General features: G+C 41.3%; 3 protein-coding genes across 3 annotated transcripts in view; 1 reads left to right on the plus strand and 2 right to left on the minus strand.

The window, feature by feature from the left end:
- Positions 1-11: 11 nt before the first annotated feature.
- rnf115a (ring finger protein 115a) lies at positions 12-9287 on the minus strand. The gene is made up of 9 exons (XM_073486206.1): positions 9132-9287; positions 6240-6298; positions 5960-6014; positions 5460-5740; positions 5208-5276; positions 4132-4204; positions 3950-4043; positions 2931-3046; positions 12-1134 (listed from the first exon to the last, which is right to left on the minus strand). The coding sequence occupies exons 1-9, from the start codon at positions 9285-9287 to the stop codon at positions 1015-1017; spliced, it is 1023 nt and encodes a 340-aa protein (XP_073342307.1). The 3' UTR covers positions 12-1014.
- Positions 9288-9335: 48 nt separating this feature from the next.
- polr3c (polymerase (RNA) III (DNA directed) polypeptide C) lies at positions 9336-14876 on the plus strand. The gene is made up of 13 exons (XM_073486204.1): positions 9336-9442; positions 11223-11369; positions 11570-11834; positions 11933-12243; positions 12368-12472; positions 12622-12795; positions 12886-12937; positions 13044-13104; positions 13183-13333; positions 13872-13973; positions 14078-14127; positions 14247-14396; positions 14478-14876. Exons 2-13 carry the CDS (start codon positions 11223-11225, stop codon positions 14554-14556), a joined length of 1647 nt encoding a protein of 548 aa, XP_073342305.1. The 5' UTR covers positions 9336-9442; the 3' UTR covers positions 14557-14876.
- Positions 14877-15256: 380 nt separating this feature from the next.
- Positions 15257-27758, minus strand: part of itga10 (integrin, alpha 10) — a 28841-nt gene continuing 16339 nt past the window's right edge. Inside the window, exons 8-30 of the mRNA XM_073485630.1 lie at positions 27047-27197; positions 23632-23797; positions 22491-22564; positions 22254-22398; positions 21566-21714; positions 21278-21421; positions 20873-21079; positions 20658-20788; positions 19246-19412; positions 18947-19089; positions 18732-18842; positions 18542-18627; positions 18308-18449; positions 18109-18201; positions 17912-17988; positions 17704-17793; positions 16435-16519; positions 16177-16290; positions 15993-16100; positions 15795-15908; positions 15601-15696; positions 15400-15513; positions 15257-15310 (exon numbers count right to left, since the gene is read on the minus strand). Coding sequence (XP_073341731.1) covers positions 15257-15310; positions 15400-15513; positions 15601-15696; positions 15795-15908; positions 15993-16100; positions 16177-16290; positions 16435-16519; positions 17704-17793; positions 17912-17988; positions 18109-18201; positions 18308-18449; positions 18542-18627; positions 18732-18842; positions 18947-19089; positions 19246-19412; positions 20658-20788; positions 20873-21079; positions 21278-21421; positions 21566-21714; positions 22254-22398; positions 22491-22564; positions 23632-23797; positions 27047-27197 — 2761 coding nt within the window. The remainder of the gene's footprint in view (positions 15311-15399; positions 15514-15600; positions 15697-15794; positions 15909-15992; positions 16101-16176; positions 16291-16434; positions 16520-17703; positions 17794-17911; positions 17989-18108; positions 18202-18307; positions 18450-18541; positions 18628-18731; positions 18843-18946; positions 19090-19245; positions 19413-20657; positions 20789-20872; positions 21080-21277; positions 21422-21565; positions 21715-22253; positions 22399-22490; positions 22565-23631; positions 23798-27046; positions 27198-27758) is intronic.

Here is a 27758-nt window from a genome sequence, read left to right on the forward strand (position 1 = left end):
GACACCTTGGACAGTTTTTTTGTCAATTTATTAATACATCATAGACATTTTTTTTTCATATATATAATATACAGTTTGATAACCAGATATTTCACATTTGTGTCTCCATTCTCAATGTTTTTTTCCTTTGCAAACCATAAGTTGTTGGACTAAAATTATTTACATCAAAAACAAAAGTGATAAAAATGTGAAACAAAAGACATTAACAGAGGAATAAAATGACAGAGGGATGCCATCTGTTTATAATATATACACCAGGAGGAGTATTTTTGAATCTAAAGCATTACATAATGGGCCGAGCTCCGTAATTTTTTTATTTCATTCCCTTGCTGGTATGACATTTAATTTTTTCAGATGCATTAGAGTCCCTTGCTTTCATTCGATGTCACAGCTTCCATTTGTGGGGCGACCCAGAGTCCAATCATGATCTTCCTGACACAATCTCAAAAAAAACAACGAAAAATTAAACGTTACACCCTCCATAAACATATCATTTATTGCAGGGATATACTGTAGGTGTTCATGTTGCCAGGTCCAGTCCCTGTAAATGCCAAGAGTGAAAGAAACCAGGGCTCAGTTGCAGGATCTAGCTAATTTTCAGATGAGAAACAAGGGAATGGTGTATGATATAAAGTCTGGCATTTCCTCACAATAGTGTAGCGCAGCAGTGCATTTCAAGAAAGTTGGGGAAGGAGTTTGCTTGAGGGGTGGAAATGGAGAAGACATGGGCTTGATCATCATCAATCGAGGCTGGTTTGTCATTAGGCAAAAAAAGAAAGAAGAGATCTTGCAGACCTCGAGTGACTGTTAAGACGTCTGTACGGGTTTCTGCATACATGTTTGAGGAGAAAAGGCATTAAAATAGAAAATAAAAAATACAAAAAAAATATCAGACTGAGATGATTATGACTGCAACAGAGATGGAAAAGAGGAAAAGTGAGAAGCGTTTTCATCTTCTCGGTGTGTTGTTGGATGTAGGCGAGGAGAACCGAAGGGATGACACAGGTGGGTGTCTCAGAAGGACCATCTCTCCTGTGTGCGGGGGTCCATGGAGAGGGAGGGGGACTCTGACGGGGGCTGGCTGCTGCTGTCTTCTCCGTTCAAACTCTTCCTACACACTGGACATGTGTCATGCTGTGTGGCCACAGAGCAGAATAAAGATAACATTAGCTTTGGGCAGTTTTAACAAGTGGATTTTAGTTTTATTTCACATGCTGCTTTGGCTGTCTTTTATTGCTGTGATCTGTCTGCCTGGTCAGTCAAATACATCTCATGTTAAATGACTGATGGAGTAGGGCAACTTCAGCATGAGTAAATCTTGGATAATCTTGCATTTAGCATTTCGTAACGTCAGATCACATCAGTGAGCAACTGGATGACATGCTCCTTCATTACGATAAACAAGGGAAATGTTTCCCTGTCGACCCAACGTACATGGCAAATACTACATGGTAACTTGACTGCACTTATCTAGCACTTTTCTATCTTAAAGAAGTATTTCACTGCTGGAAAATGTCACTGTTTATGCAGTAGAAAGATACAAATATGTTTGAAATTGGTGCTACAAGAGCAGAAAAAACAGAGACAAATCACTGTGCTGTTCCCATTTGCTCAAAAAGTAGAAAACGTGTGCTTGGTTCTGGTTTGTCTGTTTTGAAACAGCAAAGAATATGGCTAAACAGCACACTAAAATATGTTTCTGAGAACATTTTAGGTGAGAAATAGGCAGTGCAGCAACATAATCTTGGTTTGTATTTGAACAGCAGCCTATTTTTACAGTTTGAGCCAAGTTTAATGAGACAAGCCTCCTAATAAACAGCCCTAGAACCAGCAGAAGTCCACCAGATGATGCCAGAAAATGAGCAGGAAGCCTTGGGTACATTCAGCTTGGAGGTTTGCTGTTGTTCATTTGCATATACTACCCACATTGTAATAATACAATCTGGTTGAAAAGTGGCAAAGCTCCTTTTTAACAGACAAAACACTTTACAATTGGCCTGTCATTCACCCATTAGAACACACACACAGCAACTTTGGGTTCAGTTTTTTGTCCAACAACACTTCGACATGTTGACAGAAGGAGCCGGGGATTAGACGCCAACCCAGAAATTTGTGGACGGCTTGCTCCGTCTCCTGAGCCACAGCTGGCGCCTAGTACACCAAATGAATCCCCCCAAAAACGCACTATTTATTCCTGTTTGGGTAATTTTGCCGATTGTTTAGCTTTTTTTAATAATACATATTTGTGAGGCGTTATAAAAGATTTATGTCTTCAGTGTCACAGACAGAGGACTTTAGACAAACGTATGGGGTTTTTTTTCTCTCTATAGTCTCACGGTTTGTTGACAATGATAAAAATGTAGAATATAGCCAGCTTTACACCTCTTCCTAACCTACAAGCGAGAGAACTACAGATATACTACAAGCAATATTGTAGTGCAAGGGGGGGATGAGATTAATAACTCATAACCAACATAATTTTTTTTCTGATTTAATCATTTCATCACTTCTTAACCTTGTAAATTGGTCCCTCACCATCAATTATGATGGCTGACCGAAGGAGAAATGGTAACATCAAAAGGTGTCAGTGATGATTTTCACCAATTAAAATAGGTATGAGGTTGAGCAGATACACTAAACTTTGCAAAAATAGAACTAGGGCAAACAGTCTTACAAACAAGTAACACTTTGCTCAGCCCATTTGCTGAAGCATGGAGCACGTGAAACAATCTGATGTTCCCTCATGTGGTGTAATCTTCTGGTCAGATGTTTCTATGTTGACTACTAGGAAGCCAAAGCATGTGTTCAAATTTCATTCAGGTGTTAATACATTCATGGCTGATGACATCTCATCTACAGTACTAAATGTCATTAAGTATCTATTTCATGAGTTTATTCTACAAAGTTCAACCTTCTTTGCTGTGACTCACCATTTCCAGCCATGGTACTATACAGTCTGAGTGAAAGAAGTGGTTACAGGGTAGCTGTCTGACTGGCTCTCCCACTGCGAAGTCCTCTTTGCACACCGGACATTCCATACAGCAGTCTGCAGGAGAGAAGATGGAAATATGATTTCTACGTTCAGTTTCTATTAATATCTTGTTGTGTCTAGTTAGTCCCTTGATAATGGCCTGCTACATTTGATGAGGGGATGTGAATCGGATCATTAGTACCAAAGTGCCTTAGTGTGGTAGTTAAACATTTTTAAAAAGGTACCAAGCATGATTTTAACTAATTATCAAAACCATCAAACAAAAAGAAACTGAAGAAAGGGCAAACAGATCGTCACTTGTGACCTTTAAGCAGCCCTGCAAAAGTTGGGCTGCATAACTAACCACACAGTTACAGCTGAGTGGCAAAATAGGACAGCACACACAGAAGAGGAAGTCAAGAAGAACAGATCCGCAAGAGGACTTGGAAGAAAAACAGGGGATGTGAAAGACTGACGAGCAGAAACACGTCACCTGAAAGTAATTCACTGAACAAATTTCTGGTTCTCTGAAGGTTAATGGGCATTACGTCCTAAACAGACACAGTTGCAGAATCTTCTTTTGGCAGGCAGCAACCGCATATTAACACAAGTGTTTTTCATGCTGTATCTCAGGGCTGCAGTGACTTCTAAACAAGTAAGCACGTGTTTATATACTAACAGATGTGTTAGAAGCAAATTTTTACTTTGATTTAACAGGTAAAACCCAATTTAAATCACCACTTTAAAAATCGAGCCAGTAGATACTAAGCACTTGGCAACAGATTCACAAATAGCTGGTCAGACCCAAGGTGTGTACTTACAGTAGCTGATTGTCTAAATACAGTAATTGCATACAGAGGATCAGACTAATAGTTTCAACATGCCCCTGAGCAATATTGCAATTTGTACTTCAGGGACATGACAACAGAAACATGGAGAGATCACGTGAGGTAAATGTGGAAACAAGGAATTACTGACCTGCTTGTTCCTGAGAGATATTGACAGTTGGGAGAGAAGAGATCTTCTCTTTCTCTGCTGGAGGAGGTCCTGTGTTCTCCAACTGACCTAGTAACTACACAAGCACACTTGTAAACTTCAGAGAAAACATAAGGGTTACATAAAGTTTGAGAGTAGTTCTGTCAGGTTCTATCTTGGTTTACCTGTGTTATCACGGCGTCTAACCCTCCCTGTCCCCAAGCGTAATCCCCTGGATTAGAGTGCAGCATCCCCGTCCTGAGAGAGACACAAGCCGTGTTCCCATCAATGTATTTTTATGCACATTTTGATGAAACGCATCAGAAAAGGTTGATGGAAACCTCAATTTTACAATGGAAAAAAAAAGAAAAAAGGTTTTTACACTCCTTTCAGTTGGTTGTTGCCTCTTTAGAAAAAGAGTTGCTGTGTCTTGAAGGAGACCTCATTGCACCACACAACCGGATGTAACCGTTCTCACATTAATATACAAAACCAACAGAAATGTCATATTTCCATTGCGTTTTCTACATTGTTTTTTTTCCTCGCTGTTTGAGGTTTGACTGGTGCTCTCTTTTACATCTCTTACATCTGCTATGGTAGTATAGTTTTCTAACTGGTGGATTGGTGCCTCCAAATGAAACAACTGCTCATGATCACGTAACAGTAGTGAATGCAAACAAGCTGTCAATTGCATTTTTCCTTTTGCCAATTTTCTCAAATTAAAGCCAAAATTTGCGCTACATTTAGATGGATACATAATAAAGCTGGACGATATGCCCTTAAAATAAAATTGCGATATTTTAAGACTGTATCACAATACACAATATATGTCTCTATATTTTCAAATCTCCTCAAAAGCACTTCATAAATCGATAATTAAGAAATGATTGTCGGGATGACTAGTGTTACGCTCTCAAAATAATAACAATGAGATTTTTGATAAATGATCATCAGTAATATGCATATAATGTCTAAGTAGGTAAAGGCAAGTATTAGAACAAGTAGAACAGTTACATCACTTTACTGTAATGCAGCCTTTAAAACCAGGAAAAGACAACACTTATGTTATATCATCATATCATATAATGATATCCAAAATCTAAGAGGATATACAGCTCATATAACAAATAATATAACGATATAACATTGATATATTTCCCAGCTCTACTAGAGACAGCAAAATTGGATGAGAAATAGCACTGAACCCCCACATTCCACCGGGCACATCGAACACTGTGACGCTGCTGTAATGTCATCTTACCATGAGAGGGGAGGTGAGCCAGGGACTCCGGAGCTGGCAAAGAGGCCGGTAAGAAACTGTTGTACAATCCTGTGACACAGAGAGAAAATATAAAACAGTTAATGTCACTGCCAAAAATAAGGACACTTAGGATGGTAAGAGCATAAATAGCGCCATCATTATTATTAGTGGGAGTATGCAAAGAGGAGAAAAGAGCCAAGAGGATGGCAAAGAAGACAGAGGAGGTGGAAGCTGAGCTGGTCAGTAACTCACCCCTCCACAGCAGGTGAGCGGTCCGGCCTACTGCTGCCTCTGGACCGGTATCTCCTCTGGCTGTGCAGGCGAGGGGGGCGTCCTGGTCCCCAGTGGTCCCCAGCTCCTAGTAGACCCCCCATAGGTCCCCCTAGGCCTGCTGGGACTGACCCCCCGATTGGTCCCCCTCCCAAACCCCCCAGATCACTGAGACCCCCCAGGCGGCCTCCGGGGAGCCGAGGTTCTGAGTCGGGTGTGTCGCCGTCTGTAAACGGCCGCTCCAGTAACAACAGGTGCCATAGCTTCAGGGAGAGGGGAGGAGACAGGTAAGGGTTTGGAGAAAGAGGGATTGAAGATAGGAAAGCAGACAACACAATGGGAAAAGAGGGAAAGCAATAGAAAAGTGAAGGAGGGGAACAAGAGAAAAGTGAGAGGAGACTGAAGACAAATTTAAGCAAAAGACATAAATGATTCCAGTCAATCCTCTTTTGCTCCCCAAAATCCCTCACAGCAGCTCGTACCTCTGCAAAGTGTGTGGCTGTGTCATCTATCCCATTAGCGCCACCCTCTAGGAGACTGAGGGAAAATGCGCACAAGGGGACAAAAGACACGATATTAGAAACATCTACCAAACACTATACAGGACACATGCTAGTCTGGAACAAAACTGGAAGGTGAGACTACAATCTGACACTGCAACATGTGTGATCTCGAACACAAGCAAGAGAAAACGTCTGACAGTTTTTATTCCAGACTAACGCCAACGTCCTGTGGAGACGTGAGGTAGAATATGTCTCATACCTGGAATCTTCTGTTACTTCCTCGATGAACCCTGAATCACATCTTGGACAGATGTATTCCTGGAAAGAGTGTCCACACAGGGTAGGTTAGGAAAAATGCTTATTAAAATTTCCTAGAAGCCATGGTGACACATCCAAATGTCTTTTGTCTGACCAACAGTCCACAACCCAAAAATATTCAGTTGACAATGATAAAAAGCAAAGAAAAGCAGCAAAAAAAAATCACCCTGGAGAAGCCAGAGGCAAAAAAAATCTTTTGCATTTCTGTTTTTAAAATCACCGAAATGAATAATTGAAGACATCATAGATTAATTTTCTAGACTGACAGACTAATTGTTTCAGCTCTACTTCATTAAAATAATTTTGTGGTGAAATGATGCAACTGTATTATGACTGTGTTCTTCAAATGAATAATTTCTTTTCAATTAACACAGTTCATGATGTTGAACAACAGTCTGACTTTCTGAATTTAATATCCACATAAGGTGTTTGATGTAATTGTGATGTATTAATATCTAGAAAATATTCTTCTACATTCTTCTACTAACGAGCCATTGAAGAGAATCATAAAAACATTGTCAGACACAATGCTGACTGGTTTGGTCCACAACACAACACTTTGTCTTTGCAAGGATCATATCAGTCCATGAGGCCAGTGTTTTATGAATGTAGCCCAGGAGGTAGAGCTGGTCTGCCAACCACACCTAAAGTGTGGAGTGTTTAGAAACCACCTCAGCAGAATGAGGAAGGCACTACCGGTTTATACAGCTGGATCGTATTTAAGCCAGGGTTTGTCAACTATGGGAACACGAGTGAAGTGAAGTGGGGTCATTTAATATACAGATTAGAGTGGTACGCTTATTTTATAATATGCGATGAAAAGTAGGTCAAAAACATACATTTTTCTATTACATAATATATTAATATTATAGCTAAGTACAAATGAAGAACAATGCTCAAACTCACATGACAAATTAATACCCTCTTTGAGCTTAGTTCACAAAAATAAATTCAGGAATTTAAAACCAGGCTGATGGTCACAATTGGTTGAGAAACCCTGCAGTAAGCAAAAAGTCTTTGAGTGAGTTGTGAGTCATTTTCTCATACAAAAGATTTTCACATTTGGGTATTAATAGATATATGAATGAGAGATGGTCCCTGGGATAGACTGTAGTAGTGTGGGGTGACGTTAACCCCGGGTGTTGCAGTCGGTTGGCTCAGTGGAGAAGACATGCCACAGGTCTGAGTGTGTCTGAGACAAGCAGGCTAGTTTAGAGTCAGTGACAGAGCAGGCTTGAATTACCCTGAACCATAAAAAAAGGATTCAGCTGACAAGATAATCTGGTGGACTGACTTAATGACACAATGACTGCTAGTAGCCAAGAGACAATGCATTCATTTACAGTTACTCAACCAGTTTATCTTTTAATGAGAAGTCAAAATGCCCATCAGTTTCCTAAAATACAATATGAAATCTATAAATAGCTTGTTTTATCCAGCCAACAGACTTAAACTCAAAGACAGTAAGTTTACAATCATAGGACCAGCAACTCTTTACATTGAAGATCGAGTCTGACCGTTACCGGGCTTTAGGGCCTGATGCCGAGACCAATATTTGGTAGAAGAAACAATTACAATGTTGATTTATCTGCCAAAATTCTTACATACACATAATATGTACATAAACACACATTTTTTGCAATGATCCGTCAGATCTGATCATCAAACACTTAAGTTAAGATTCAGACGTAATGGAGATTTTACAGTATAACAATAAACTTTATTGTCCAGAATGACATCAGGACACTGAAACAATAAACTTCCCTGGGAATGTGATATTTATAAAATCACTCCAAGCATCTTCTTCTGCATTATATTCTGTAAAAAGAAAGTTTTTATATCGACATATGTCGGACAACATGTACACCGATACCGATTGGGAGACCGATATATCAGTCGGGCTCTAATTTAAGATGCTGCAACTAGAAAATGTTTTTAATTTCTACTTAAATATAGACTTACACAACCAATTGGTTATCCAAATTGTTAGCGATTAATTTTCTGTTTATCAACTAATCGATTACTCAAATAATGATTTCAACTCTAGTCGGTTTAACGCAATACTAATTGACAGCACTACAAACAACAGCTTCCAAAATGACAAATAATTTGATTTAACACCTCTTTCAACAAAACCATTAACCTATAACCTTTATGAACCAAGGATTTAGCACAGTGCTGTTGTATTAGACTGGATTAGTTTTAGCTAGGTGTGCCTGATAAACTGGCAACTGTGTGTGTTTAACACATCCTGAGGTTAGTTAAAGTCTGGTAAGAAGTGGGTCATGCCAGAGTTTAACTCTCACGATTGACTTTTAAAACTGAAACTAAAAACTAAAATGTTTGTGTTCCTGAAATTCCCCAACTCTCCCTGCCACTACTGTGTTTTACCAGAAGCAAAAACTGAAAACAAAAATAACCAACTACCAAACGACTAATGTTAGCACTGTCTATTCAATTAAATGACAAGGTAGCAGCACAGACCTTCCTGTCTCAGCTGTTAGTCTTGTTTTGTGCAAAACACAATATCCCCAAGCTGTAAAGCAAAGCTTCAAACACAGTGGTTTGACAAAACTGTCTCAAACATGCCAGCCTAATAAAACATGTCGTTATTTGCTTTTGATGTCTGTTTTTGGACGAGACATTTGCGAGTGTCACGAGTTTATTTAGAGAGTTAACAACAACAAACGCCGCTAACTGCTAGCAGGCTAGCTAGTGTTGAGCTGTAGCGAGCAAGCGAAACAAACGGGATTTCAGAGAAAGGTTGACTTGTCAACTGAACATTTTATACAAGAGAGTACGATAGATAAAGAAAGAAAAACATCTGCCTTACCGGGAGTTTGGGGTTCACTTCTCCTTTACAACAGTGACAGAAAAACCGATGCGGTGGAACAGCCGCAGCCTCCGCCATCTTCCCCACACCAGCAGCACAAACACTGACGTCGGTCCTCCACAAACTGAAGACAGCTGTCCGCCTCCAGCCCGGCATGCACCGCGGCACCGCTGGGCAAATCCAAGCGAGCCAAGCCGAAGAGCGGAAGTGTTCGTGTGTTGACAACGAGAGGCCACATGTGTTTAGTTGCGAATCTTTGGGATGCTTAAAAGCAAGGAGCACCTCTGTCCAGAAACTTCACTCTAGAAAAGGTTTGTGAAAGATAGAGAAAAAGTGGACGTCTCGGATGACGTAATGCTCAGGTGTATATGTTAGCTTTTAGCTAGCTAGTATGTAGAGTTGTACCTGTCTGGTGATAACAAGGTTCACTTTTAGCTGTGCGACAGCAAAATAAGCTTTCTTTTTAAACAAGCATGTGTCGCCTTTAGCCTGTTAATATTGTGACTATGGATGTCGAGCACTGACATTTATATATCTGTATATTGCACAACAACGCAGCATATTTCAGCATTTTTGCTTTGTACTTACGTCATCACAAAATATAAGTCGTTATTAGCCACGATTGAACTCATGTTGGTAAGATTTTTCTTACAATTGAGATTACCTACATCCAACTGGACAGTAAGAAGTTCATCTCTGTAGAAGTTCAAGTTTCTCATCCCAGACAAGTCTCTGAACCATGTAATATTTACAATATTAATGACGTCATAATACCAAGTTAGAAATATGTATTTCTTCCATAACTGAATAAACAAGCTGTTCTCAGAGGAAAATAAGGTCCCCAGAACACTGTTTGAAGCTAGAAAGGTGGCAGGGTCCGCCAAATATAAACAAAGTAAAACAGTATGAAATTGTGTTGTTCTTTAAGGTCAGTTTGTTTATTCAGTCATGAAAACAAAGAGAGTTTGTTTATTTAGTTTGTTTAGGCATTAAAAAAAATAGTTAATGAAGATCTTCAAGCTTCTCGAAATGTGAGGATTTGCTTCTTTTCTGTTGTAAACTGAATATCTTTGGGTTTTGAACTGTTGGTTGGACAAAACAAGACATTTTAAGATATAACCTTGGAGTCTGGCAAACCCAATGATTGTTATTGTTAAGCTTTATTTACTCAAGAAATCTCACCGAGATCAATAATGATTGTTTGTTGAATCAGTAATGAAAATAATCGTCATCATTGTTGCTATTCAAAACACAGATGAAGAGCCTTTTTCTGTGTTTTGGATGCTTTTTGAAAGCTTAAACCACATAGATTCTACATGTCTCTACTCCATAGGTGTAAAGCATGTGTCTAAATAATAACATTATTATTATTTTAATGATTCAGTTAATAATGGCTGAATTCCATTGAGTGGTTTCAGTTTCAGGATTCCTGTGCCATTCATGCAGGCTCACTGTCACACTGTCATGGCTCACTGGGAATAAAACAGAGCCATTGTTAATGTAAATATTATTAATAACACCTGTGGAAAAACGAATATTATCCCAAAAGATATTCCCTTTATTCCCTTTTGATGGTAGCTACTATCAAAAGAAAATGCAAACTCTCAATGAAATGGCAAACTAATGCATGCTGTGGACCCCCTTATGTGTCCAAAATAAAGTTTGAATTGACTTAAGAAAGCATTACGTGTAATGTAATGTAATTTCTGTTTATCATATAGGAACACATAGCAACCCGTGTTTTGCCCGTAGCAACAGCAGGTGAACACAATGTATTTCACATGTAATATAAAAGGCACTTATTTTTTCCATCTAAAACTATCTAAATGCTGGCAATCATGACAGTTTGTGTTTTGCTAATATTTGCCGCCCATGACGAGTGTGTTTGTAAATCCTAGTATTCAGTGAACCTTTAGTTGACAGGCTCTGTGGCACTAATTATGTTTTTATTAAGTGCTTGATTAGAATCAGGTGTTTCTACAGTGTGTTAAAGCACATAGAGTTGTGTTGATACAGGTGCTTAATATAGGTTGTTGGGAAGCTTGTAGTGTAGTGTGTAATCTTTCTTCATCTGTGTGTTTGTGTGTGCAGATGACTGCCCAGGAGGTGCGTCTGTGTGGTCTTCTGCTGCGGGAGCACTTTGGAGAAGTGGTGGCGAAAGTTGGAACACACCTGCTCCGAAGTGGAGCACAGAATTTGAGAACCCTCATTCATGAGACTGGCATCTCACTAGACCTGGTACCACTCCTGCACTTACTGTTTCTACTTCACACCTTTGAAATATTATAATACATTATGTATTTAGCAGTAAATATACTGCTTCTCAGCATTTTCAAGCAGAGCCATAATTTGACTATTAATCTGTTTCTTGTGGGCTTGTAAAGGTTTTTTTTTTATGCTAAAGCTCCCCTACCCTCCCTATTTCTGTCTCAATGTAGTTGAAGAAGTCCCTGTGTGTGCTCGTGCAGCATGGCGTCTGTGTGTTCAGCTCAGGCCGTAAAGGACCTGGGAGCCCCACAGAGTATCGGACCAGCTGTGATCGGATTCTGCGAATTCTGCGATACCCGCGCTACATCTACACCGCCAAAACCCTGTACGGTGACACCGGAGAGCTGATCATAGAGGAGTTACTACAGAGGGGGGACATGACCATGAGCAGCACGGTTAAGACAGTCGCTGACCGCCTCACGCAGAACATGGAGGGTCAGTATCTCAGTGTCTTTACCAATCAAAAACTGAGCAAAAGCCTCTGTGTCTCCCACTGTTTTGTGAAGGCATGTTTGTATTTCCTGTTGTTCTAGAGGGTCGCAGCATGGATTTCAGTGAAGTGTCTTCCGCCTTCTCCAAACTGGTGGAGACTCATTTTCTTCAGCGATGCCCTCCAATGGCGGCAGCAGTAACAACAAACAGTGCTACTCCAGCTACTCCAGCTAACCCTGCAACGCCCGGTACTCCTGCTGCCCCTGTGAGCACCACCCTGCCCTCAGCAGAGAGCTTCCCTGACTGTTACAAGGTGCCTCACATGACACTCATAGGGAAAGGCAAACGCAGACTGTCCAATGAGGATGGAGAGGACCAAAGGAGTTCAAAGAGGGCTAAAATAGATTCAGAGGTAGGTGTTTGGAGCCCGTTAGTTAGGCTTCTTTGCTGCACTTTTAAAACTCCCTGTCTCTTACATAAGACATATTATCTTTTGTATGACCTTCCATCTCTTGATGTCTGTCTGTTCTGCTCAGACACATGGTGATGAGGGGATTTACTGGCAGGTGAATTTTGAGAGGTTCCATCTCCACTTCAGAGACCAGGCCATCATCAGTGCTGTTGCCAACAAACTGGACCAGGTCAGAGTCACACATGGATGCTTAAAATATATTATATAAGGAGTAGTCATTTAGAGAAATATGCTATTTATTATTATTATTATTATTATTTATAATGGTTGTTTATGATTCTAACGATTGTCTTTTTATATTGCGTCTTAATAACTCAGACCAGCAGTGAGATAGTGAGGACGATGCTGAGGATGAGTGAGGTGACGACGTCGCCAACAGCCACCTGCACAAAACCCCTCTCAGCCAATGAGATCTTCAGGTCCCTCCCAAGTAGTTACAACATCGCCAGACCCATCTTGGACCAGTATCTCACGCTACTGGTTGATGACCCGGTATGACCTCTGCAAAACGCGTCACATTTTCCGCTATTAATTTTTATCTACAAGATTACTTTTGATCTAATTTTTCTTTTCTTTTCCTAGATGGAGTTTGTGGGGAAGGCTGGGGAAAGTGGAGGAGGGATGTACGTCGTCAGTATCCTTTTCCATTGAGAGGGTTTTTGTTGAAAACCGACACACTGTTTTGCTATTTAATTCATGAAACACACGGCATGGATGCTTTTTCTTAACTCACCTCATAGATTTGCACAGAGCTCTGGCCAATCTGGCTCGGGCCACGCTTGAGTCTGTAGTACAGGAGAGGTGAGTGTGTGTGATTTTTAAATTGTGTATACATGCCATTGTCCAATCAGCGACTCATCATTAATTTGCTTTCATCAGATTTGGATCCCGGTCTGCGCGCATCTTCCGTCTGCTTCTCAGGAAACGTCACCTGGAGCAGAAGCAGGTGGAGGATTTTGCCATGATCCCAGCCAAAGAGGCTAAAGACATGTTATACACGCTGCTTTCACAGAACCTGGTCCAGCTGCAGGTACAGAAGATGCTTTCAAAATTCATCTCTTTGCGTTTATTAAGCTATTACCCAACTCTGATCTTTTAAACTTTAAAATCTGATTGAAGGAAGAGCTTCCAAAACAGTCCTCTGCTTGAAGCTGTTGCCAGAAATAATTTGTAAGTTTGACAAAAATAAGAAGACATGCTGATCGCTGTGATGAATTTAAATATACAAAGCAAGTTTCAAGTCTCTTAAGACCAATTTTCTGCTGCCTGGAGAGTAGGAGTAATCCAAAAATATCTGATCCAAAAACCTACTTTGAAAATTATTTGGCACACTTTTTAAAGATAAGTCAATGAGGTATTTTTAAAAGTGGACCCTCAAGCATCTTGGCCCCATCTTTTATTCTGTGGACAATGATGCAACAATTTAATAAAAGTGACCATTTTGCAGTTTCACTGATTATGACCGCTGCAACAGGCATACTCAGATTATACGAGTCGTCAAATTGGAAGGAGCAGCCACATTTGTTGTTCTTTAATCTACCTACTCGTTCTATTTTTGTATTCTTCAGGAAATCCCAAAGACTCCTGACTACGCTCCCTCCCGTACATTCTATCTTTACACTGTCAACCAACTCCCAACTGCACGAATGCTGCTTCAGAACTGCTACAAGGTAAAAAAAAAAAAAAAAAAAGAGCTTTGGATAGTAGAGGATTACTAATGACTTTTTGTCTTTTACACTGCTTTTGCCGTCACTAATGTCTCGTCTCTATGCAGACAGTAGCCAACCTCATAGAACGGCGGCTGTTTGAGACCAAAGAGAGCAAGTGAGTTCAGGTTTTCTGCATCTCTGTTCTTGCACACCAGATTATTTCACGTTCCACTTTTGCCTGACTCACACACTGTCACAGATCAGTGGTTGATTAGTTTTCTGATTGACTGACAGGCGTCTGCTGGAGAAATCCCAGCGAATCGAGGCCATTCTAGCATCTCTGCAGGCCAGTGGGGCCGAGCCTGAGCAGCTGACGGAGGTTGAGGAGATGATCACCGCTCCTGAAAAGCAACAGCTGGAGTCCTTACGGCTTCATATCAACAAGTAGGGGCACAAAACAAAACTACATTTTCCTTTTTCGTGTGTTTGTCTTCCTATTCTCACTATTATTGTTTTCCCCTGCAGGTTAGATTCAGCAGAGAACCAGGTGGATGAAACCATCTTTCTACTGGAATCATACGTCAACTCTACTGTCACAAGCTGAGAGTCACTACAACTCACACATCGTAGTTTTGCCTTTACTTTTCATGTATGAATGCTGTCCAATATGGCTGGTTTTATAGTTTATATGACTGGAGTCTTTCAGTTTAGAGTGATATATAACCTGAAATTGATTATTTTGCTTGTTGTTATTGCATACATCAGTAAATGAATAAACTGAGCACAAGAATACTTCTTTTCAACAGTTTTAATTTCAAATAAAGAACAAACACAAACATGTAAGACAAACACTGGACAAAGTGATCGTTGGAAATGTAAAACCATGAACAAATCTGTATATTAAATAAAAGGATTGTGGTTTAATACACTTTGTTTTTTTTCCTTAAAATTAGAAAAAGATTATTTACATAAGTGCTCCCGACCCTGGAAATAGTGGGTAGTGCATTTCTGTTGGACCCTCAAATGCTCTCTTTGGTCCTGGTCCCTGTTGAGTCTGTGTGTCAAGTCCAATCCCAGGGCTGCAGTCGAATAGTCTTTTTTTTTTTTTTGGTTAAGAAGCTTCCTGACTGAGAGAAATGAACCTGAAATAAGTGGCAGCAATAGTAAGAGCTGGCTGAATTCTCCTAATGCTAAGAGAAGGTAGTAAAAGTTTTTGACTATTTGACTGCAGCCCAGGACGCAACTCTGCACCTGGTAGTTATCATGGCAAATGACTGTTGTCGTCATGGCTGCAAAAGTTTGGCTCAGTCCTCATGGTTCTCATCCTCTCCTCTCTGTTTGCGTGTGAAGAATCCCAGCTGACAGGAAGTGAGAAAGAGATTAATACACTCTCTGGAAACATTCATTTTCCTGAAGAAATTTGAAGGAAACTGTAACACGAACATACCTTCCATAGTATGAAAATTATAAGGGCCAGAAGCAGCAAGCCTCCAATGATGCTGCCAATCAGAATCCACAGCGAAATGGGAATAGCTCGGCCCTTTAGCACCTCCAGTACAGTCTGAAGAAAACCAGATGAAGGGAGAGATTAGAGAATGTAAAAGCCATTTCCATTCTGCCGCTCATAACCTCGCTACAGTCTTCTTACCTCCCTCCAGACTGTTCCTGTGCCGAGTGTGATAAGGTTTGTCTCCTGAGCTGCGAGGTGATAGGTGCCTATTATCCTCACTGACTTATATTTGGCCTACAAAAAGAAACACAGAGGTGATGATGACCAGTGTTTGAGTCATACAACAGACAAAAAGGGCTGAAATGAGCATTTCGTGTAGCTGTGTGACTCACTTTTCTGAAAAAATCATCATGAACTCGGCGGCTGACACGAATGACTGCGGCCTGCCCTCTCAGAAGCTGCTGGACTTCACAGACGACCTCGGCGCACCAGGACCTGCTGCAGTTCTTAACACACAAACAAACAGCATGTTAACATGTGTACTGACGCTGCACAGTGTTCAGTAGCTGCTGTGCCACCAGGGGCCTCACCAGTATGTCATTCTGCATCATGTCTTCAGGATGAAGGGGGCGGACATCTCTCTGTCTGGCCTTCAGCTGGGCCAGATCGCTCAGAACACTGCAGTTCACTCCTGTGGCCTACGGGACAATTTAAACACGTCAAATATGATCTAAAAGGGAGACATAAAAACACTCACGTGGCAGCAGCACTCACGTTGTATGAAAAGACCTCTGTGACAGTCATAAAGACTCTGTCTCCCACAGCCACAGAGGGCAGATGCAGCCTGAGCTCCAGATTACTCACAGAGTAACAGCCAAGGTTCTGCAGCTACAAACACAAACAGAAAATGCTCAGATTTTGCCATGTCTTGTTTTTTTTAGACTGATGACTCATTTATGTTATTTACTGGGAGCAATACAAAAACTTAAAGTCAGGGGTTTATAAAACAGAGCACGTGGGCCATAGCTTTACCCTGAGGTGTGTGTAGAACTCTGGTCCAATTGCCTCTGATACGGTTCGAGTGGGGTGGACCTCATATCGGTTCAAATTAGAGTCACTGCACAGAAAAACAAGAAAAAGAGCACATAAATACAAAATGTATTCAAAGTTTCCCTTTCAGTTTGCCCCATGGGATCTTATTTAGGAAAAATATGTATAGTAGTTCATGGCAAGAGACAATTTTTTTGATCCTGCTTGAATTGATATTTAAAGTCAAGAAAGTCACAGTTTGGCGTAAAGACAGTAAAGGACTATTGAGTTTTGTGCGAAACTGCTCAGTGAACTACATCTCCCATCTCGCACAATATACATTACCAACACCAACTTGACAGAGTTCACCTGGTATAAAAAGATTAAAAAAAACAAAAGTTCATTGCAAGTCTGGCCATGGTGACAGCTGCAGTATTCGATTTCTTAAGAGCGAAGAGAGACCCTGACACACCAGGCTGTCGGTTGCACGTCAGGCATTGTTGGGGCCGTCAGTGAGCGTCCATGGCTCTGGATAGCACTTGTTGGCAGCATATAGAATCAGCGGCTTCTCGTCTGTGAAAGAAATCCCTTTGAACGGCTGTTCAGGTAAGCTGATCAGTGCATGAAAAGAGAAACAGAAAAGAAAGCCTATTGCTGTAGTGTCCACGATCTCATCCATTTAGCAAGGTTACTCCTTATTGTAATCCTCTGCCTCTTCACAGTGCCATTTGCAACTTTTTATCAGACATATTCTCCATTAGAAGAGGCTGTATTAGCGGGAATGGTGTTAAAAAAAATGCTGCTTAATCATACTAACAGATTGTACATATATCCGCAGAGAGGTTTTCCCTTTCACACAGGTGCAGAACGTTCGAGCTTGTTGGCTTTCGTCTGTAGTCGCTGCGGTGTGTAGAAGTGTAAAAGTACAGCTTTTTGGCCGAGACGCAGGAGACGTGAGGCGCTAAACAGTCAGCCTTCATCGCTGCATCACTTACACGACTTTTGGGTGTTTAGTCTTTCTAATTACGTATTTTCACAGTCTTATACATCAACAGTTTTACGCCAAACTGCAATTTTGTACTTGGAAAATTATCTTTTAAACTGATAAACATCAAATCAAACAGGATCAAAAAAGAAAAATGTACTCGTGCCAGTGACTACTGTACATAATATTTGAAATAAGGTTCCATGGCAGTCCACCAGAATGGGAAGGACTTCACCTCTCTATATCTGGTTGCTGACTAATACATACAGTATGCTGCACTCACAGACCTGCTAACAAACACGTCGGGTTCATACTGAACAAAACTCTGCAGCTGAACACTGTTGTCCCCCAAAGTATCTTCTCTTTCCACACTGTCACTGCAGAAGGAGAAGAGAGTGCGTTTTTAATCTCGTTGTCTCGTTTGCTGCAGAAACAATCTTCCAAGTTTCCAGTATTTGTGAAATGTGTGCATGGAGAAAACAGAACTTGTGCTACCTGGCAGCATGAAGTTTCATCTGAACTCTGCTGTGCAGAGACGTGCAGCTGAACTCAAACTCCAACATGAAGTTAACCTGCAGACAAAAAAAGAGAGAGAAGGCTGCTGAAGTGACACATTTCACCTGGAGGAAGTGAAGTATGAGTGGGCTGAGTCGAGAGAGAGTGATGGAGCGGTTTCCTCAGTGCGGACATACTTTTGACTGGGAGCGAAATACTGGATAGCTGACGTTACACGAGTGGCTGTTGGCACCAAGTGCTGTACACTCAATCTTAAAGTGGGTATCCTCCTACATGAAGAGAAAAGAAAGAATCAGAAATTGTATGTTGGCTTGTTTGTGTAAATGTATATGGAGATTTACATGTGTTGTTTTAGCTGTAAGTGTGTTAGTTTACCCGAATGCTGAGGCTGGAGAAGTGGAGGTTGCGGGAATAGTGCAGTGTCAGGCTGGTGTTGTAGGCGTTTTCCAGTCTGTTCTGAAGCTGCACCTCCACCGCCAGACGCCTACGAGGGCTGCGAATCACATAAGGCTTCTGTCTGTGGAGGAAACACAATGACAATTTCACTAAAATCTAACAACAGAGTCGATCTGACAGAAAAGAGATCAGACGAATATCTCAGATCTGTACCTTGTCCCAGAGATGTCCATATGAGCCTGCAGCACCAGGTCTGTTGTGCACACATCATCCTCACCGCAGTCTTTAAAGAACTGGATCTGAGGAAGTACACGTGGAGAGGACAGCGTGTTTGATGGATTAAAGACGGAGGATCTGTGATGCAGTAAGAAAGCTACAAATGAGAGCAGTCAGTGCCACTCACAGATTTCTTTACAGTTGTTGGCCAGCCTTCATCCAACACTGGACCACTCTCTGTATCGTTGATCTTAAACCGCAGCGAGAAGCTAATTGGACGGATGTAATCAGCTGTGTCCTACAACAAAGATGAATAAATGTCAGCAATGAAATGCAAGCACTTTGTTTGTCCTGTTTTATGTGTAGGAATGTTTTAAAGTCAAACTTCATGTGTGCACTCACATAGACATGGAAAGGCAGTTTGTAGCAGAGAGTTTTTCCTGTGTGAACCCGCACTGCCAGCTGGGTCTGTCGGTGGGAGCTGTCATCAAACAGTGCCCGCGCAGACAACTTCCTGTCGTCCAACATGGCCGACACCCACAGATCTGAGGAGGGAGCAGGCAGATGGTGAGTGTTGGAAAATTCCCATTCTAATCATTCGTGAGCCGGGCCAATTCACGACACTCACTGCGACTGTCACTTAGGATTAGAGAGAGAAAGCCAGTGAATTTGGGGGTAATGGAAAATATAAAGTGTCATACCAAAGCTATTGCTGTGGGGTCCGGGGGAGCGGGAGACAGTGGTGAAGCAGGCGGTGGCATTGAGACAGGCAGATTCCCTGCTGCCCCTCTGGCAGGTCTTCTGGATGACGTTGATGGAGTGCGGCTGGAAGGACAGACTCACATTGATCTGGACTATGCTTCGAGAGCTGGAGACAGAAGGGACAGTGGAGGATGAAAACAGGTTTGACTTTTACAAATTGACTTAAACACCACACAAATATAGAAACCAGTAGATAGAAAATTAAAAAGGGTTTTCTTTTTGTACAATTTATTATTGTCTTTAAAGGTGCAATATATAAGAATTAGCCACCTGTTGAAGGGCACTGCAAACAAATAGGGAGCAGCATATCACCAGAGGAACTGCTAACTTCTGCTAACTATTCTCTTTGCTGTAGGTATCTTTAGCTGTGGCTACTTGCTGCCATTGTCATGCTAGCTGTGCAGCCAGTGGCCCTAACTTGTCAAGTCAAGTTAAGTCAGTTTTATTTAAATAGCCCAAAATCACAATCTCATTGCCTCAGTGGGCTTTACAATCTGTACAGTGAATGACATCCTCCCTGCTTAGACCTTGGTTAGGAAAGGAAAGAGTGGAGAAATCCCCCCACCGTAAAAAAAAACCCCTGTAGCAAAAAAAAAATAAAATGGAATAAACCTCAAGAAGAGCCACAGGGTTGGAATCACTCTCCTAGGACGGACAAACGCGCAATATATGTTGCGTGTACAGAACAGAGCAAAATAAACGACAAAAGCAAAAGCTTATTCGTTTCTCTGAGAACTTGTGAAATCTGTTATTGCATACATCTCCTAGATGTAACTACAAGGGGCTTACTATCGGACAAGTGCGTCTTGAGGTACAAAGTGCTATTACAAAACAGGAAGGACCGGGGCTAGCTGGTTAGCATGCAAACTTCATTAGACATCTCTGCAACACGGAGATGACACAACATCAAAACTGACATTTCATCACATTCCGTTGATAATTGTGATAATTTTTGAATGTTTTAAACTTGAAAAAAAAGATCCTGCACATTGTGATGCTAAGCATAGCATCACAATATTCATCAGTGTAACACTTGAGGAATGTCAAGAGTGACTGAAACGTCAGTAAAATTAATAAATTGTGATGCTAACTAAGAGCTCTTCTTTCGATCAAAGTGACACTTTCCAACGCACCTGCATTTGAGTTAGTTGGATGTGCAAATATCTTTTTTGATTGAATGTTTGAAATTCAAATTCCTGGAAAGATACTACATATTGCACCTTCAATATGGGAACAAGGCGATGCATTTAATGTATTCTCGAGCTTCATTATCTTCCAGTGCCTGTAGCTATGAAATAAAAAAAATTCTGGCAATGCCTTTCCCTCCCTTCCCAACTCTTCCTCTACCCACCTGAGCATCACAGCACTGCCCTGCGCTCCCACTGCCAAGTCTATCAGCTCATCTCCATCCAAGTCCAACCGAGCACTCACGCTTCGGCCAAAATACTGCAGGGAGGGGGAGATTGATGACCCTGGAATACGCTGAGAGGCAGAAACAAGAGCAGAGAATTAATTTGATTGCAAATCAGTGAAAATCTAAATGTAGGCAAAATAATGCAAAAGTACCTGCTTGTAATTGTGGATGATGTAAATACCGTCACCGTGGTAAACATAGATGGCCCCCTTGTGTTCGTCCTCCAGCGGGGCTCCCACCAGCAGGTCTGTGAAGCCGTCATGGTTGAGGTCTGGAGCAGCTGCCAGTGCATAACCAAACCTGGCATCCTGGGACTTTTCATCAGACTTCAGAGTGCCATTAGATACAAACACCTCCTCCTGGGAGAAGAGAAGGAGGAGGGGAGGAAGAGTTGGAGGTAACAGGATACAGTCCAAGGGAAATATAGATATTTATGTCAGTTTTTTGAGAAAATTGCAATGGAAACCTGACAAGAAATTGACAAATATTGTGTATTCTGATAACGGTTTCATAATAATCAATGAGGTGAAGAGTGATCAGTGCCACTGCTGTCTTACCCCACTGAGGGTGTAGATGTAGACTCTACCAGCCTCCTTGTTTCCTGAGCCGAGGAACATTGGCGCTGCAACCAGGAGAACATCTGTGATGCCATCCTTGTCGATATCCAGCCCACACACCTCGCTGCCATAGTAAGATCCAATCTACAGACAGAGACATGCTTCTTTAGCTTTCTGCCAGCAGGTGGAGCCCTCACTTTAATCTCCAACACAGTGAGATTCCTGCTGTTCTGTTGTCTGCTACAAATAAGGAAATAAAAGTGACTGAAGAGAGAGAAGAGACTTTACCTGTTCTCCATTGAGGGCCTGTACGATGTTGACATCGCCCTCATCACTGAGTTCAAACAGGATGACTTTGCCTTTGTGTTTAAACCGAGGAGCGCCAGCTAAGTACAGCCTCCTCCAGTCACCAACTATCACAGATGACACTGTGTAACCTGAAAACACATAGACAGCGTTTCAGAGTCATACTGGTGTTGTTGAATGTTTTAATCCATTACCACAAAATCAGTGTACTTGATTGTCTTATGACCATTTTGACCATGAAAATGAACCTCCAAAGAAATTAGTTAAGTACTGAGTCACATCTTGTTGACGTCATCAGACGTTGACGTCATCAGGTTACGTGTTCACTCAGTTTAACGTGTGGTCTGACTTCAGCCTCCTCTGAAGCAGTTTGGTTTTTACAATGCTCCCATGACATCATAATTACCAAGTAAAAAGCGATGAAATCTGGATTTGGAACAGGTTGTTGTGGCTAAATGGATTAAGCACCGGACCTAGGAGACAGGAGTTTGTGTCCATTTGGAACAAACTGTTATACTGCAGACTTATTTTTACACTAAGTTCACGGTCAGTCGAAGCAATACCCACACAACAACACAATAATCAGTGTAATGCAGTAACCTGCAAAATCCACATGTATGATCCTTTTGGCATCATCATGTTCATTGTGTGTGATACTGTATATAGGTACCTAAATAAGCAGCATGATTTTTGAGCTCCAGTGGAAACTCGCTTTCAAAAGCCTCTCTGGGTGGCATGATGCGTCCGTTGGTCCCTTCCTTCAACACTCCGCCGTCCCAGTCGTAGGCGCCCACCATCCCAAAGAGGATGCCATCCTGAAGAGCAGAGAAGGACGCAGATGGACACAAACAGATAAAACACATGAGCTTCACACTAAAATGAGCTGCTTACAGCTGACCGGACTTACATCCAGTGTGTGTGTGGAGAAGCCGATCTGAGACATCTCCATGTGGAACGAGCTCTGGTTGTAGCCCAGCGTTCCTATGAGGGGAAAGACACAGCAAGTCAAGTTTCTTCACACACCTCCTCCCTTCCTTCCTCTCCCTCTCAGGATCTGATCTAGATGGCATTGTTTGCACCCTCACTCAACATGAGGACCACAGGTGGCAGACATGCCTCTCCCTTTCCTTTCCTCCTGTCCCTTCCTCTCTCATTCCCTAGACATTTAAGAGGTGGCAGCACTTTTCATCAGCCTTCCTCTCATGTTCCCGCAACTGTTGTGATAACCGTACACTCCTTCTACCTTCTTTTCCTTTTTATGCTTTTTCTGCAGGACCACTGTTTATTTTCTCACATGGACCCAATCCTACTTCACTTCCTCCCTCTTAAATATTCTTTCTCCACTTCTGTCTCATATTCTTGTATTTCATTCTTAGACTGTACTTTCAGTGTTTTTGTATCCTCATGTTTGTTTCCTTTATATTGGTTGACTTATAGATGTAATTTATAATCAAAATATGTTGATTAGTTGGACAGTGTTACAGTAAAAAGTGTGAATTACTTTGTCAGCAGGGAGCTAAATAAAAGGTGTGTATATTATTCTATGAATACAAGATAAGCATAAAAACACTGTCTTTATATATGAAAAACTGTTCGCATAAGTGACTTAAAATAAAACAATTGTTGGTATAATTGCTGTCATGCATGTAAATAAAGATAACTAACTAAACTAGGTGTATTCACTACTTTATTGTGTATATTATCAAACATTCAACAGAGTTGATTTGAAAATACTGTCCCAAGAGATAAGTCACATAATATGACACACTACAGCTAATAATCAAAGTTTTGAATTAATTTTACACATGATTTTTCTGGTTGACATCAATAAATCTGTGCTCTAATGCAGAGTGTGGTTGACATGTGATTGAAGTTTATCATCTTAAAACAGTCCTCACAGTATTTAGATTTTGTAACTTGATGAAAAATATTTCTCTCAACTGTAAAAATCTCAACTTTATACACACATTAGACATTAAATATCTTTATTTTTATGCTTTAGAACTGCACATTGGTGCTTTCTTTCTTTTTTTCATTCATCCACAAACCTTCCAGAGTGAAGATACGATCTCCTAGGGCGTCTACAATGTCATTGAGCGCAGCTTCATCAGTCACATTGAAAAAGTATTTGTCGTCAGGGTCGCTGGCGATATACTTGATCTCACTAATGAAAGTCTCAGGGTCCTGCTGCCGGCGGATGTAATGACCCAGAACCTGGAACCCAGCGTGAGAGAAAGAGAGAGGGAAAAAAGAGGGAATACGGTAAATGAATAAGCAGATAATACAAGCTCAATAAAACATTGAGGGATTAAGCTGGATGCAGAGACAGGGGGTGAAAGTGAGAAAAACAGAGAGCATAAACAGACTTTTTGGCATGAATCAGAGGAATTACTTCTCCATGTTTCTAAAGGACAGTGAAGAGAGGAAGATGAAACAAGGTTCCCTGTGCATCGTCCAGCAGTATGTAGGTGAATTTGGCTGCCTGAATCAGGTGCTTCCCAGTTTGAGCACTGATTGATTTGCAGCCTTTAATTGTACAAACAGACAAACGTTTCAACACAGCTGTGTCTTCATCATAGAAGTTTGAGGGGAGGAAAAGTGAGAGCAAGCACCACCAACATGTACTCTGAAGTAGCACACAAGTAACCTGGAGTCAGTTTTGGATTGTAGCCTCACTCAAGTGATTTACTTGTACTTTACTTGAGCATTTCCAATTTATGCAACTTAATACTTTTATATACTAAGATTAAAAATGTGCTTTACTCCACTACATATCTCTGAAAGCTGAAAACTCCAAATTCTGTGGTTTTCATTTAAATTTTTTGTTTTCCTCTTAGGGTAGAGAAAATTCTCCCATTTCTATAGGTAAATAAACTATTTAAAAAGCCTCTTGGATTAGTTGGGCATTGCCTTGTCTCAAAGCCAAAAACGGGGCTGTTTTTCTTGAACAGAATTCTAGTTGTTTTCGGACATTTAAAAATACATTTTGCTAATAATACCAGGATTTTACTTGCAGTGTAGTATTTTCACATAGTTGTATCAGTACTTAAGTAAAGGTTCTGAATAACTCTTCTATCACTGCCTGAAACAGCATGATTGAACTGTGAATAAAATGAAAATACACCCACTTCATTGCTTGTGTAGTTTACTAGCAATTAAGCCATACCTAAAGCCAACAAATTGACTGGAAAACATAAGAACGGAGGAAACGGTAGCCACCAGAGACTTGTAAATGAGGAGCACAGGCCTAGCTGTGAGGTGAAGAGATGACTGATGAGTAAGATATACTGTAGCAGCAGTGGCCGATGGCTTTAAGCCTGAAGTACAAATGAGAAAATTCCAAAAGAGAAACCAAACCCAAGAATCTCCCCCTGTGACTCCAGCTGCCAAGCAAACTAAGGAAATCCTCTGTTTTCAAAGGGTAGTGGATGGAGAGGGGTGTAGTGTGTAACGAGAAGAGTGCCTACATATACATATGTACATTAAGATCTTATAGAAACTGAGAAATTCCACTCAGGCTGCCAACTGCTGTCTGTTTTTACAGAGTCATGAACAGAGAAAGAAGACATTAAAGAGAAAGTTGTGTTAAAATATAAAGCACATATCCAGATTTAAGGGATTTAGAAACGTAATATGTATATATATGAATGTACATACATATGTACCTACATACCTACATTCATACATGGCTCCGCAGAAACTTGTCCCCCACAAACACACACTTACAGCCTCTAACCCTCACTGATGTATAAAACACAGTCTGTAGTGACCATACTCTTGTTTTGAAAGCTCTGACGTCCCCTGTGAGCCATTTTCACTGCGCACACACACACACATACACACACACACATACACACACACACACACACACACACACACACACACACACACACACACACACACACAGGCAGCAGCACAGAGAGCAGCATCAAAATATGAGGCTGCTGTTACAAGTACTACCAACCTGTCATCACTTTGACATTTAAGGCAAACATTCAACCACAAAATTCCTCCTCATTCAGGCTTGTTTTCTTCAGTTTTTGTTTCTGTTAGGCTGCGTGTACAGTTTCTGCTCTGTCCACACCTTGACTCTGTCTCTGGCTGTCTGTTTCCTTCTCTCAAATTTAAACTTTCATTGAGCTAGCATTATGTTGTGCAAATATCAGACAGAGCTGTGATCTATGCAGCACAGTGATATGACCATAACAACACGTTTTAAGAGATTATCCTGTCCCTGTTTCACCTGGGATGGTCAGGATTTAGAACTAAGAGTAGCACAGCATTTTAAAGGGTCAGTTCACCTGGATCACGGGAAAACAATCTCAGATTGGCAATAGCTATTATTATAGGCCATGCCAACCACACCCCCTTTTGGCCAATTGGAATGAATCCAAACATACACACTTGATCTCCATGCCAGATTTCAGCCTACTAAGCCAAAAACTGTGGAAGCCAAAGGGTGGGGAAATTTTTGAGGACCAGCTGCCCGACCCTCAGTGTGACATAACAGTTTTTTTTTTAATTTCTCTCCTTTCTCTTGAGGTATTCAGCAGCGATAGCCAGATTTCTGCCTCCACTCCAATACAACACAATGGAGAATTTAATCTGTGGTGTTAAAACCACAAAATCAATTTCTCTCATCACTGTTGTGTTAGCGTGGCAGCAGAAATTTCAGCTATGCATTTTGTCAGCTGTTTGAGCCAATGCTATAAAGACAGAGTGCGCTTAATTTCTTTGGATGTCTTCCGTTAGTAAGACAGTATGACAGACGGTTTCTGGAAGTCACAGCTGAATTTTTGATGAGATCCAGGTCTTTTCTAGCTACAAACTAACCAAACTCTATAATAATTTCAACATCAGGGCTTTCCAAACAGGCCTAATTGAACTTCTCCATCCATAGATTAGTAGGTCTATACATATTTCTATGCCGGCACTTTGCCACTCCTGCTCCATGTTGGCTCATGATCTCCTCTTCTGTGGTTCTAGTGGAGTCTGGACAATCCTCAGCTTCTCTTGTGGGGAAGGGAGGGGTTGCAACCAGTCCTGCCAGTAGACTCTGTCTGCCCCACTGACACTAAAACCATGCCACCACTCAGTGTGTGTCTTTGTTGAGGGGGTCGGGCGGGGCTGGAAAGGAAGAGTTTTTGTTCCTACTGGACTATTTTAGTGCCCCCAAGGGGTTCATTTTGTAATTTGGAGATGTTATTTTTGGGGGTGTGGTGTTGGTGGTATTGTGTGGTCGCTTTAGGGTGTAGATGGTCACTGTACCACTTTCACACAATGTGTGAGGAATGTCAGGGATGCACACCCCACTGATAATGTAGGTTAGTTGTTTGTGTTTTTTCCTCACAATAGTTTCACTCTTTTCATGTTTAAAAAACACTCCTGAATCAACTGTGATTCTTTAAGATTTCACTTTCTTAAATTTAAACAACCCATCGAGACTTGATGAGGTTTACTCACAGCGATCGCGTATCTGGTGATGTTTCTGTTCTCGCACTCCTCCAAAGCCTCTGGTAGCTCCTCCCCGTCATGCGACTCTCCATCCGTCACTACAATCATCACCTTGGTGGCGCCGTCCCTGGCTCCACGCTCAGTGCTGAACGCCTCCGTGCTATGATGAAAGAAAGGGCAGACTGAGATAAAGAATGTCAGGCTAGTTTGCTAAAAAAAATCCAGCCGAATGATCTTAAATCACAACAGCGAAAGCAAGAAAGAAAGAGAAGGAAAATACAAGGAGTGAAAGAGCCTGAGGGAGAGGCAGGACACCAGGGAGTATCAGGCACTTGGTTTCCTAAAATCTGAAATAAACATAAACGCCTATAAGATAATATACAATTTCAAGTCCATCTCTGAGAAAATGAATTGCCAGTAAAACACTGAGACATTGGATTTAAGTTCACAACTGGACCTGGCCACATCTATATTAGTCATACTTGACACACATACATTAGCTGCCAGTTGACTCAACTTGGTCATCGCATGTGTCACTGCACACAGCGCCCGCATCTGTGCATTCCCATCCAGTTGTGCCATGATACAAAGAGGAAACCTAAATGACAAACACACGAACAGACCCAAGCCGCACCCTGTTTGTCTGCAGGAAACCTGTTCTCAGTGGGACCTGCTTCAAGCATTGAATAGAGTTGGTAAGCCTCAGACCAACACACACACA

This window comes from Pagrus major, chromosome 17 (genome assembly GCF_040436345.1).
Source record: "Pagrus major chromosome 17, Pma_NU_1.0".
Classification (NCBI taxonomy): domain Eukaryota; kingdom Metazoa; phylum Chordata; class Actinopteri; order Spariformes; family Sparidae; genus Pagrus; species Pagrus major.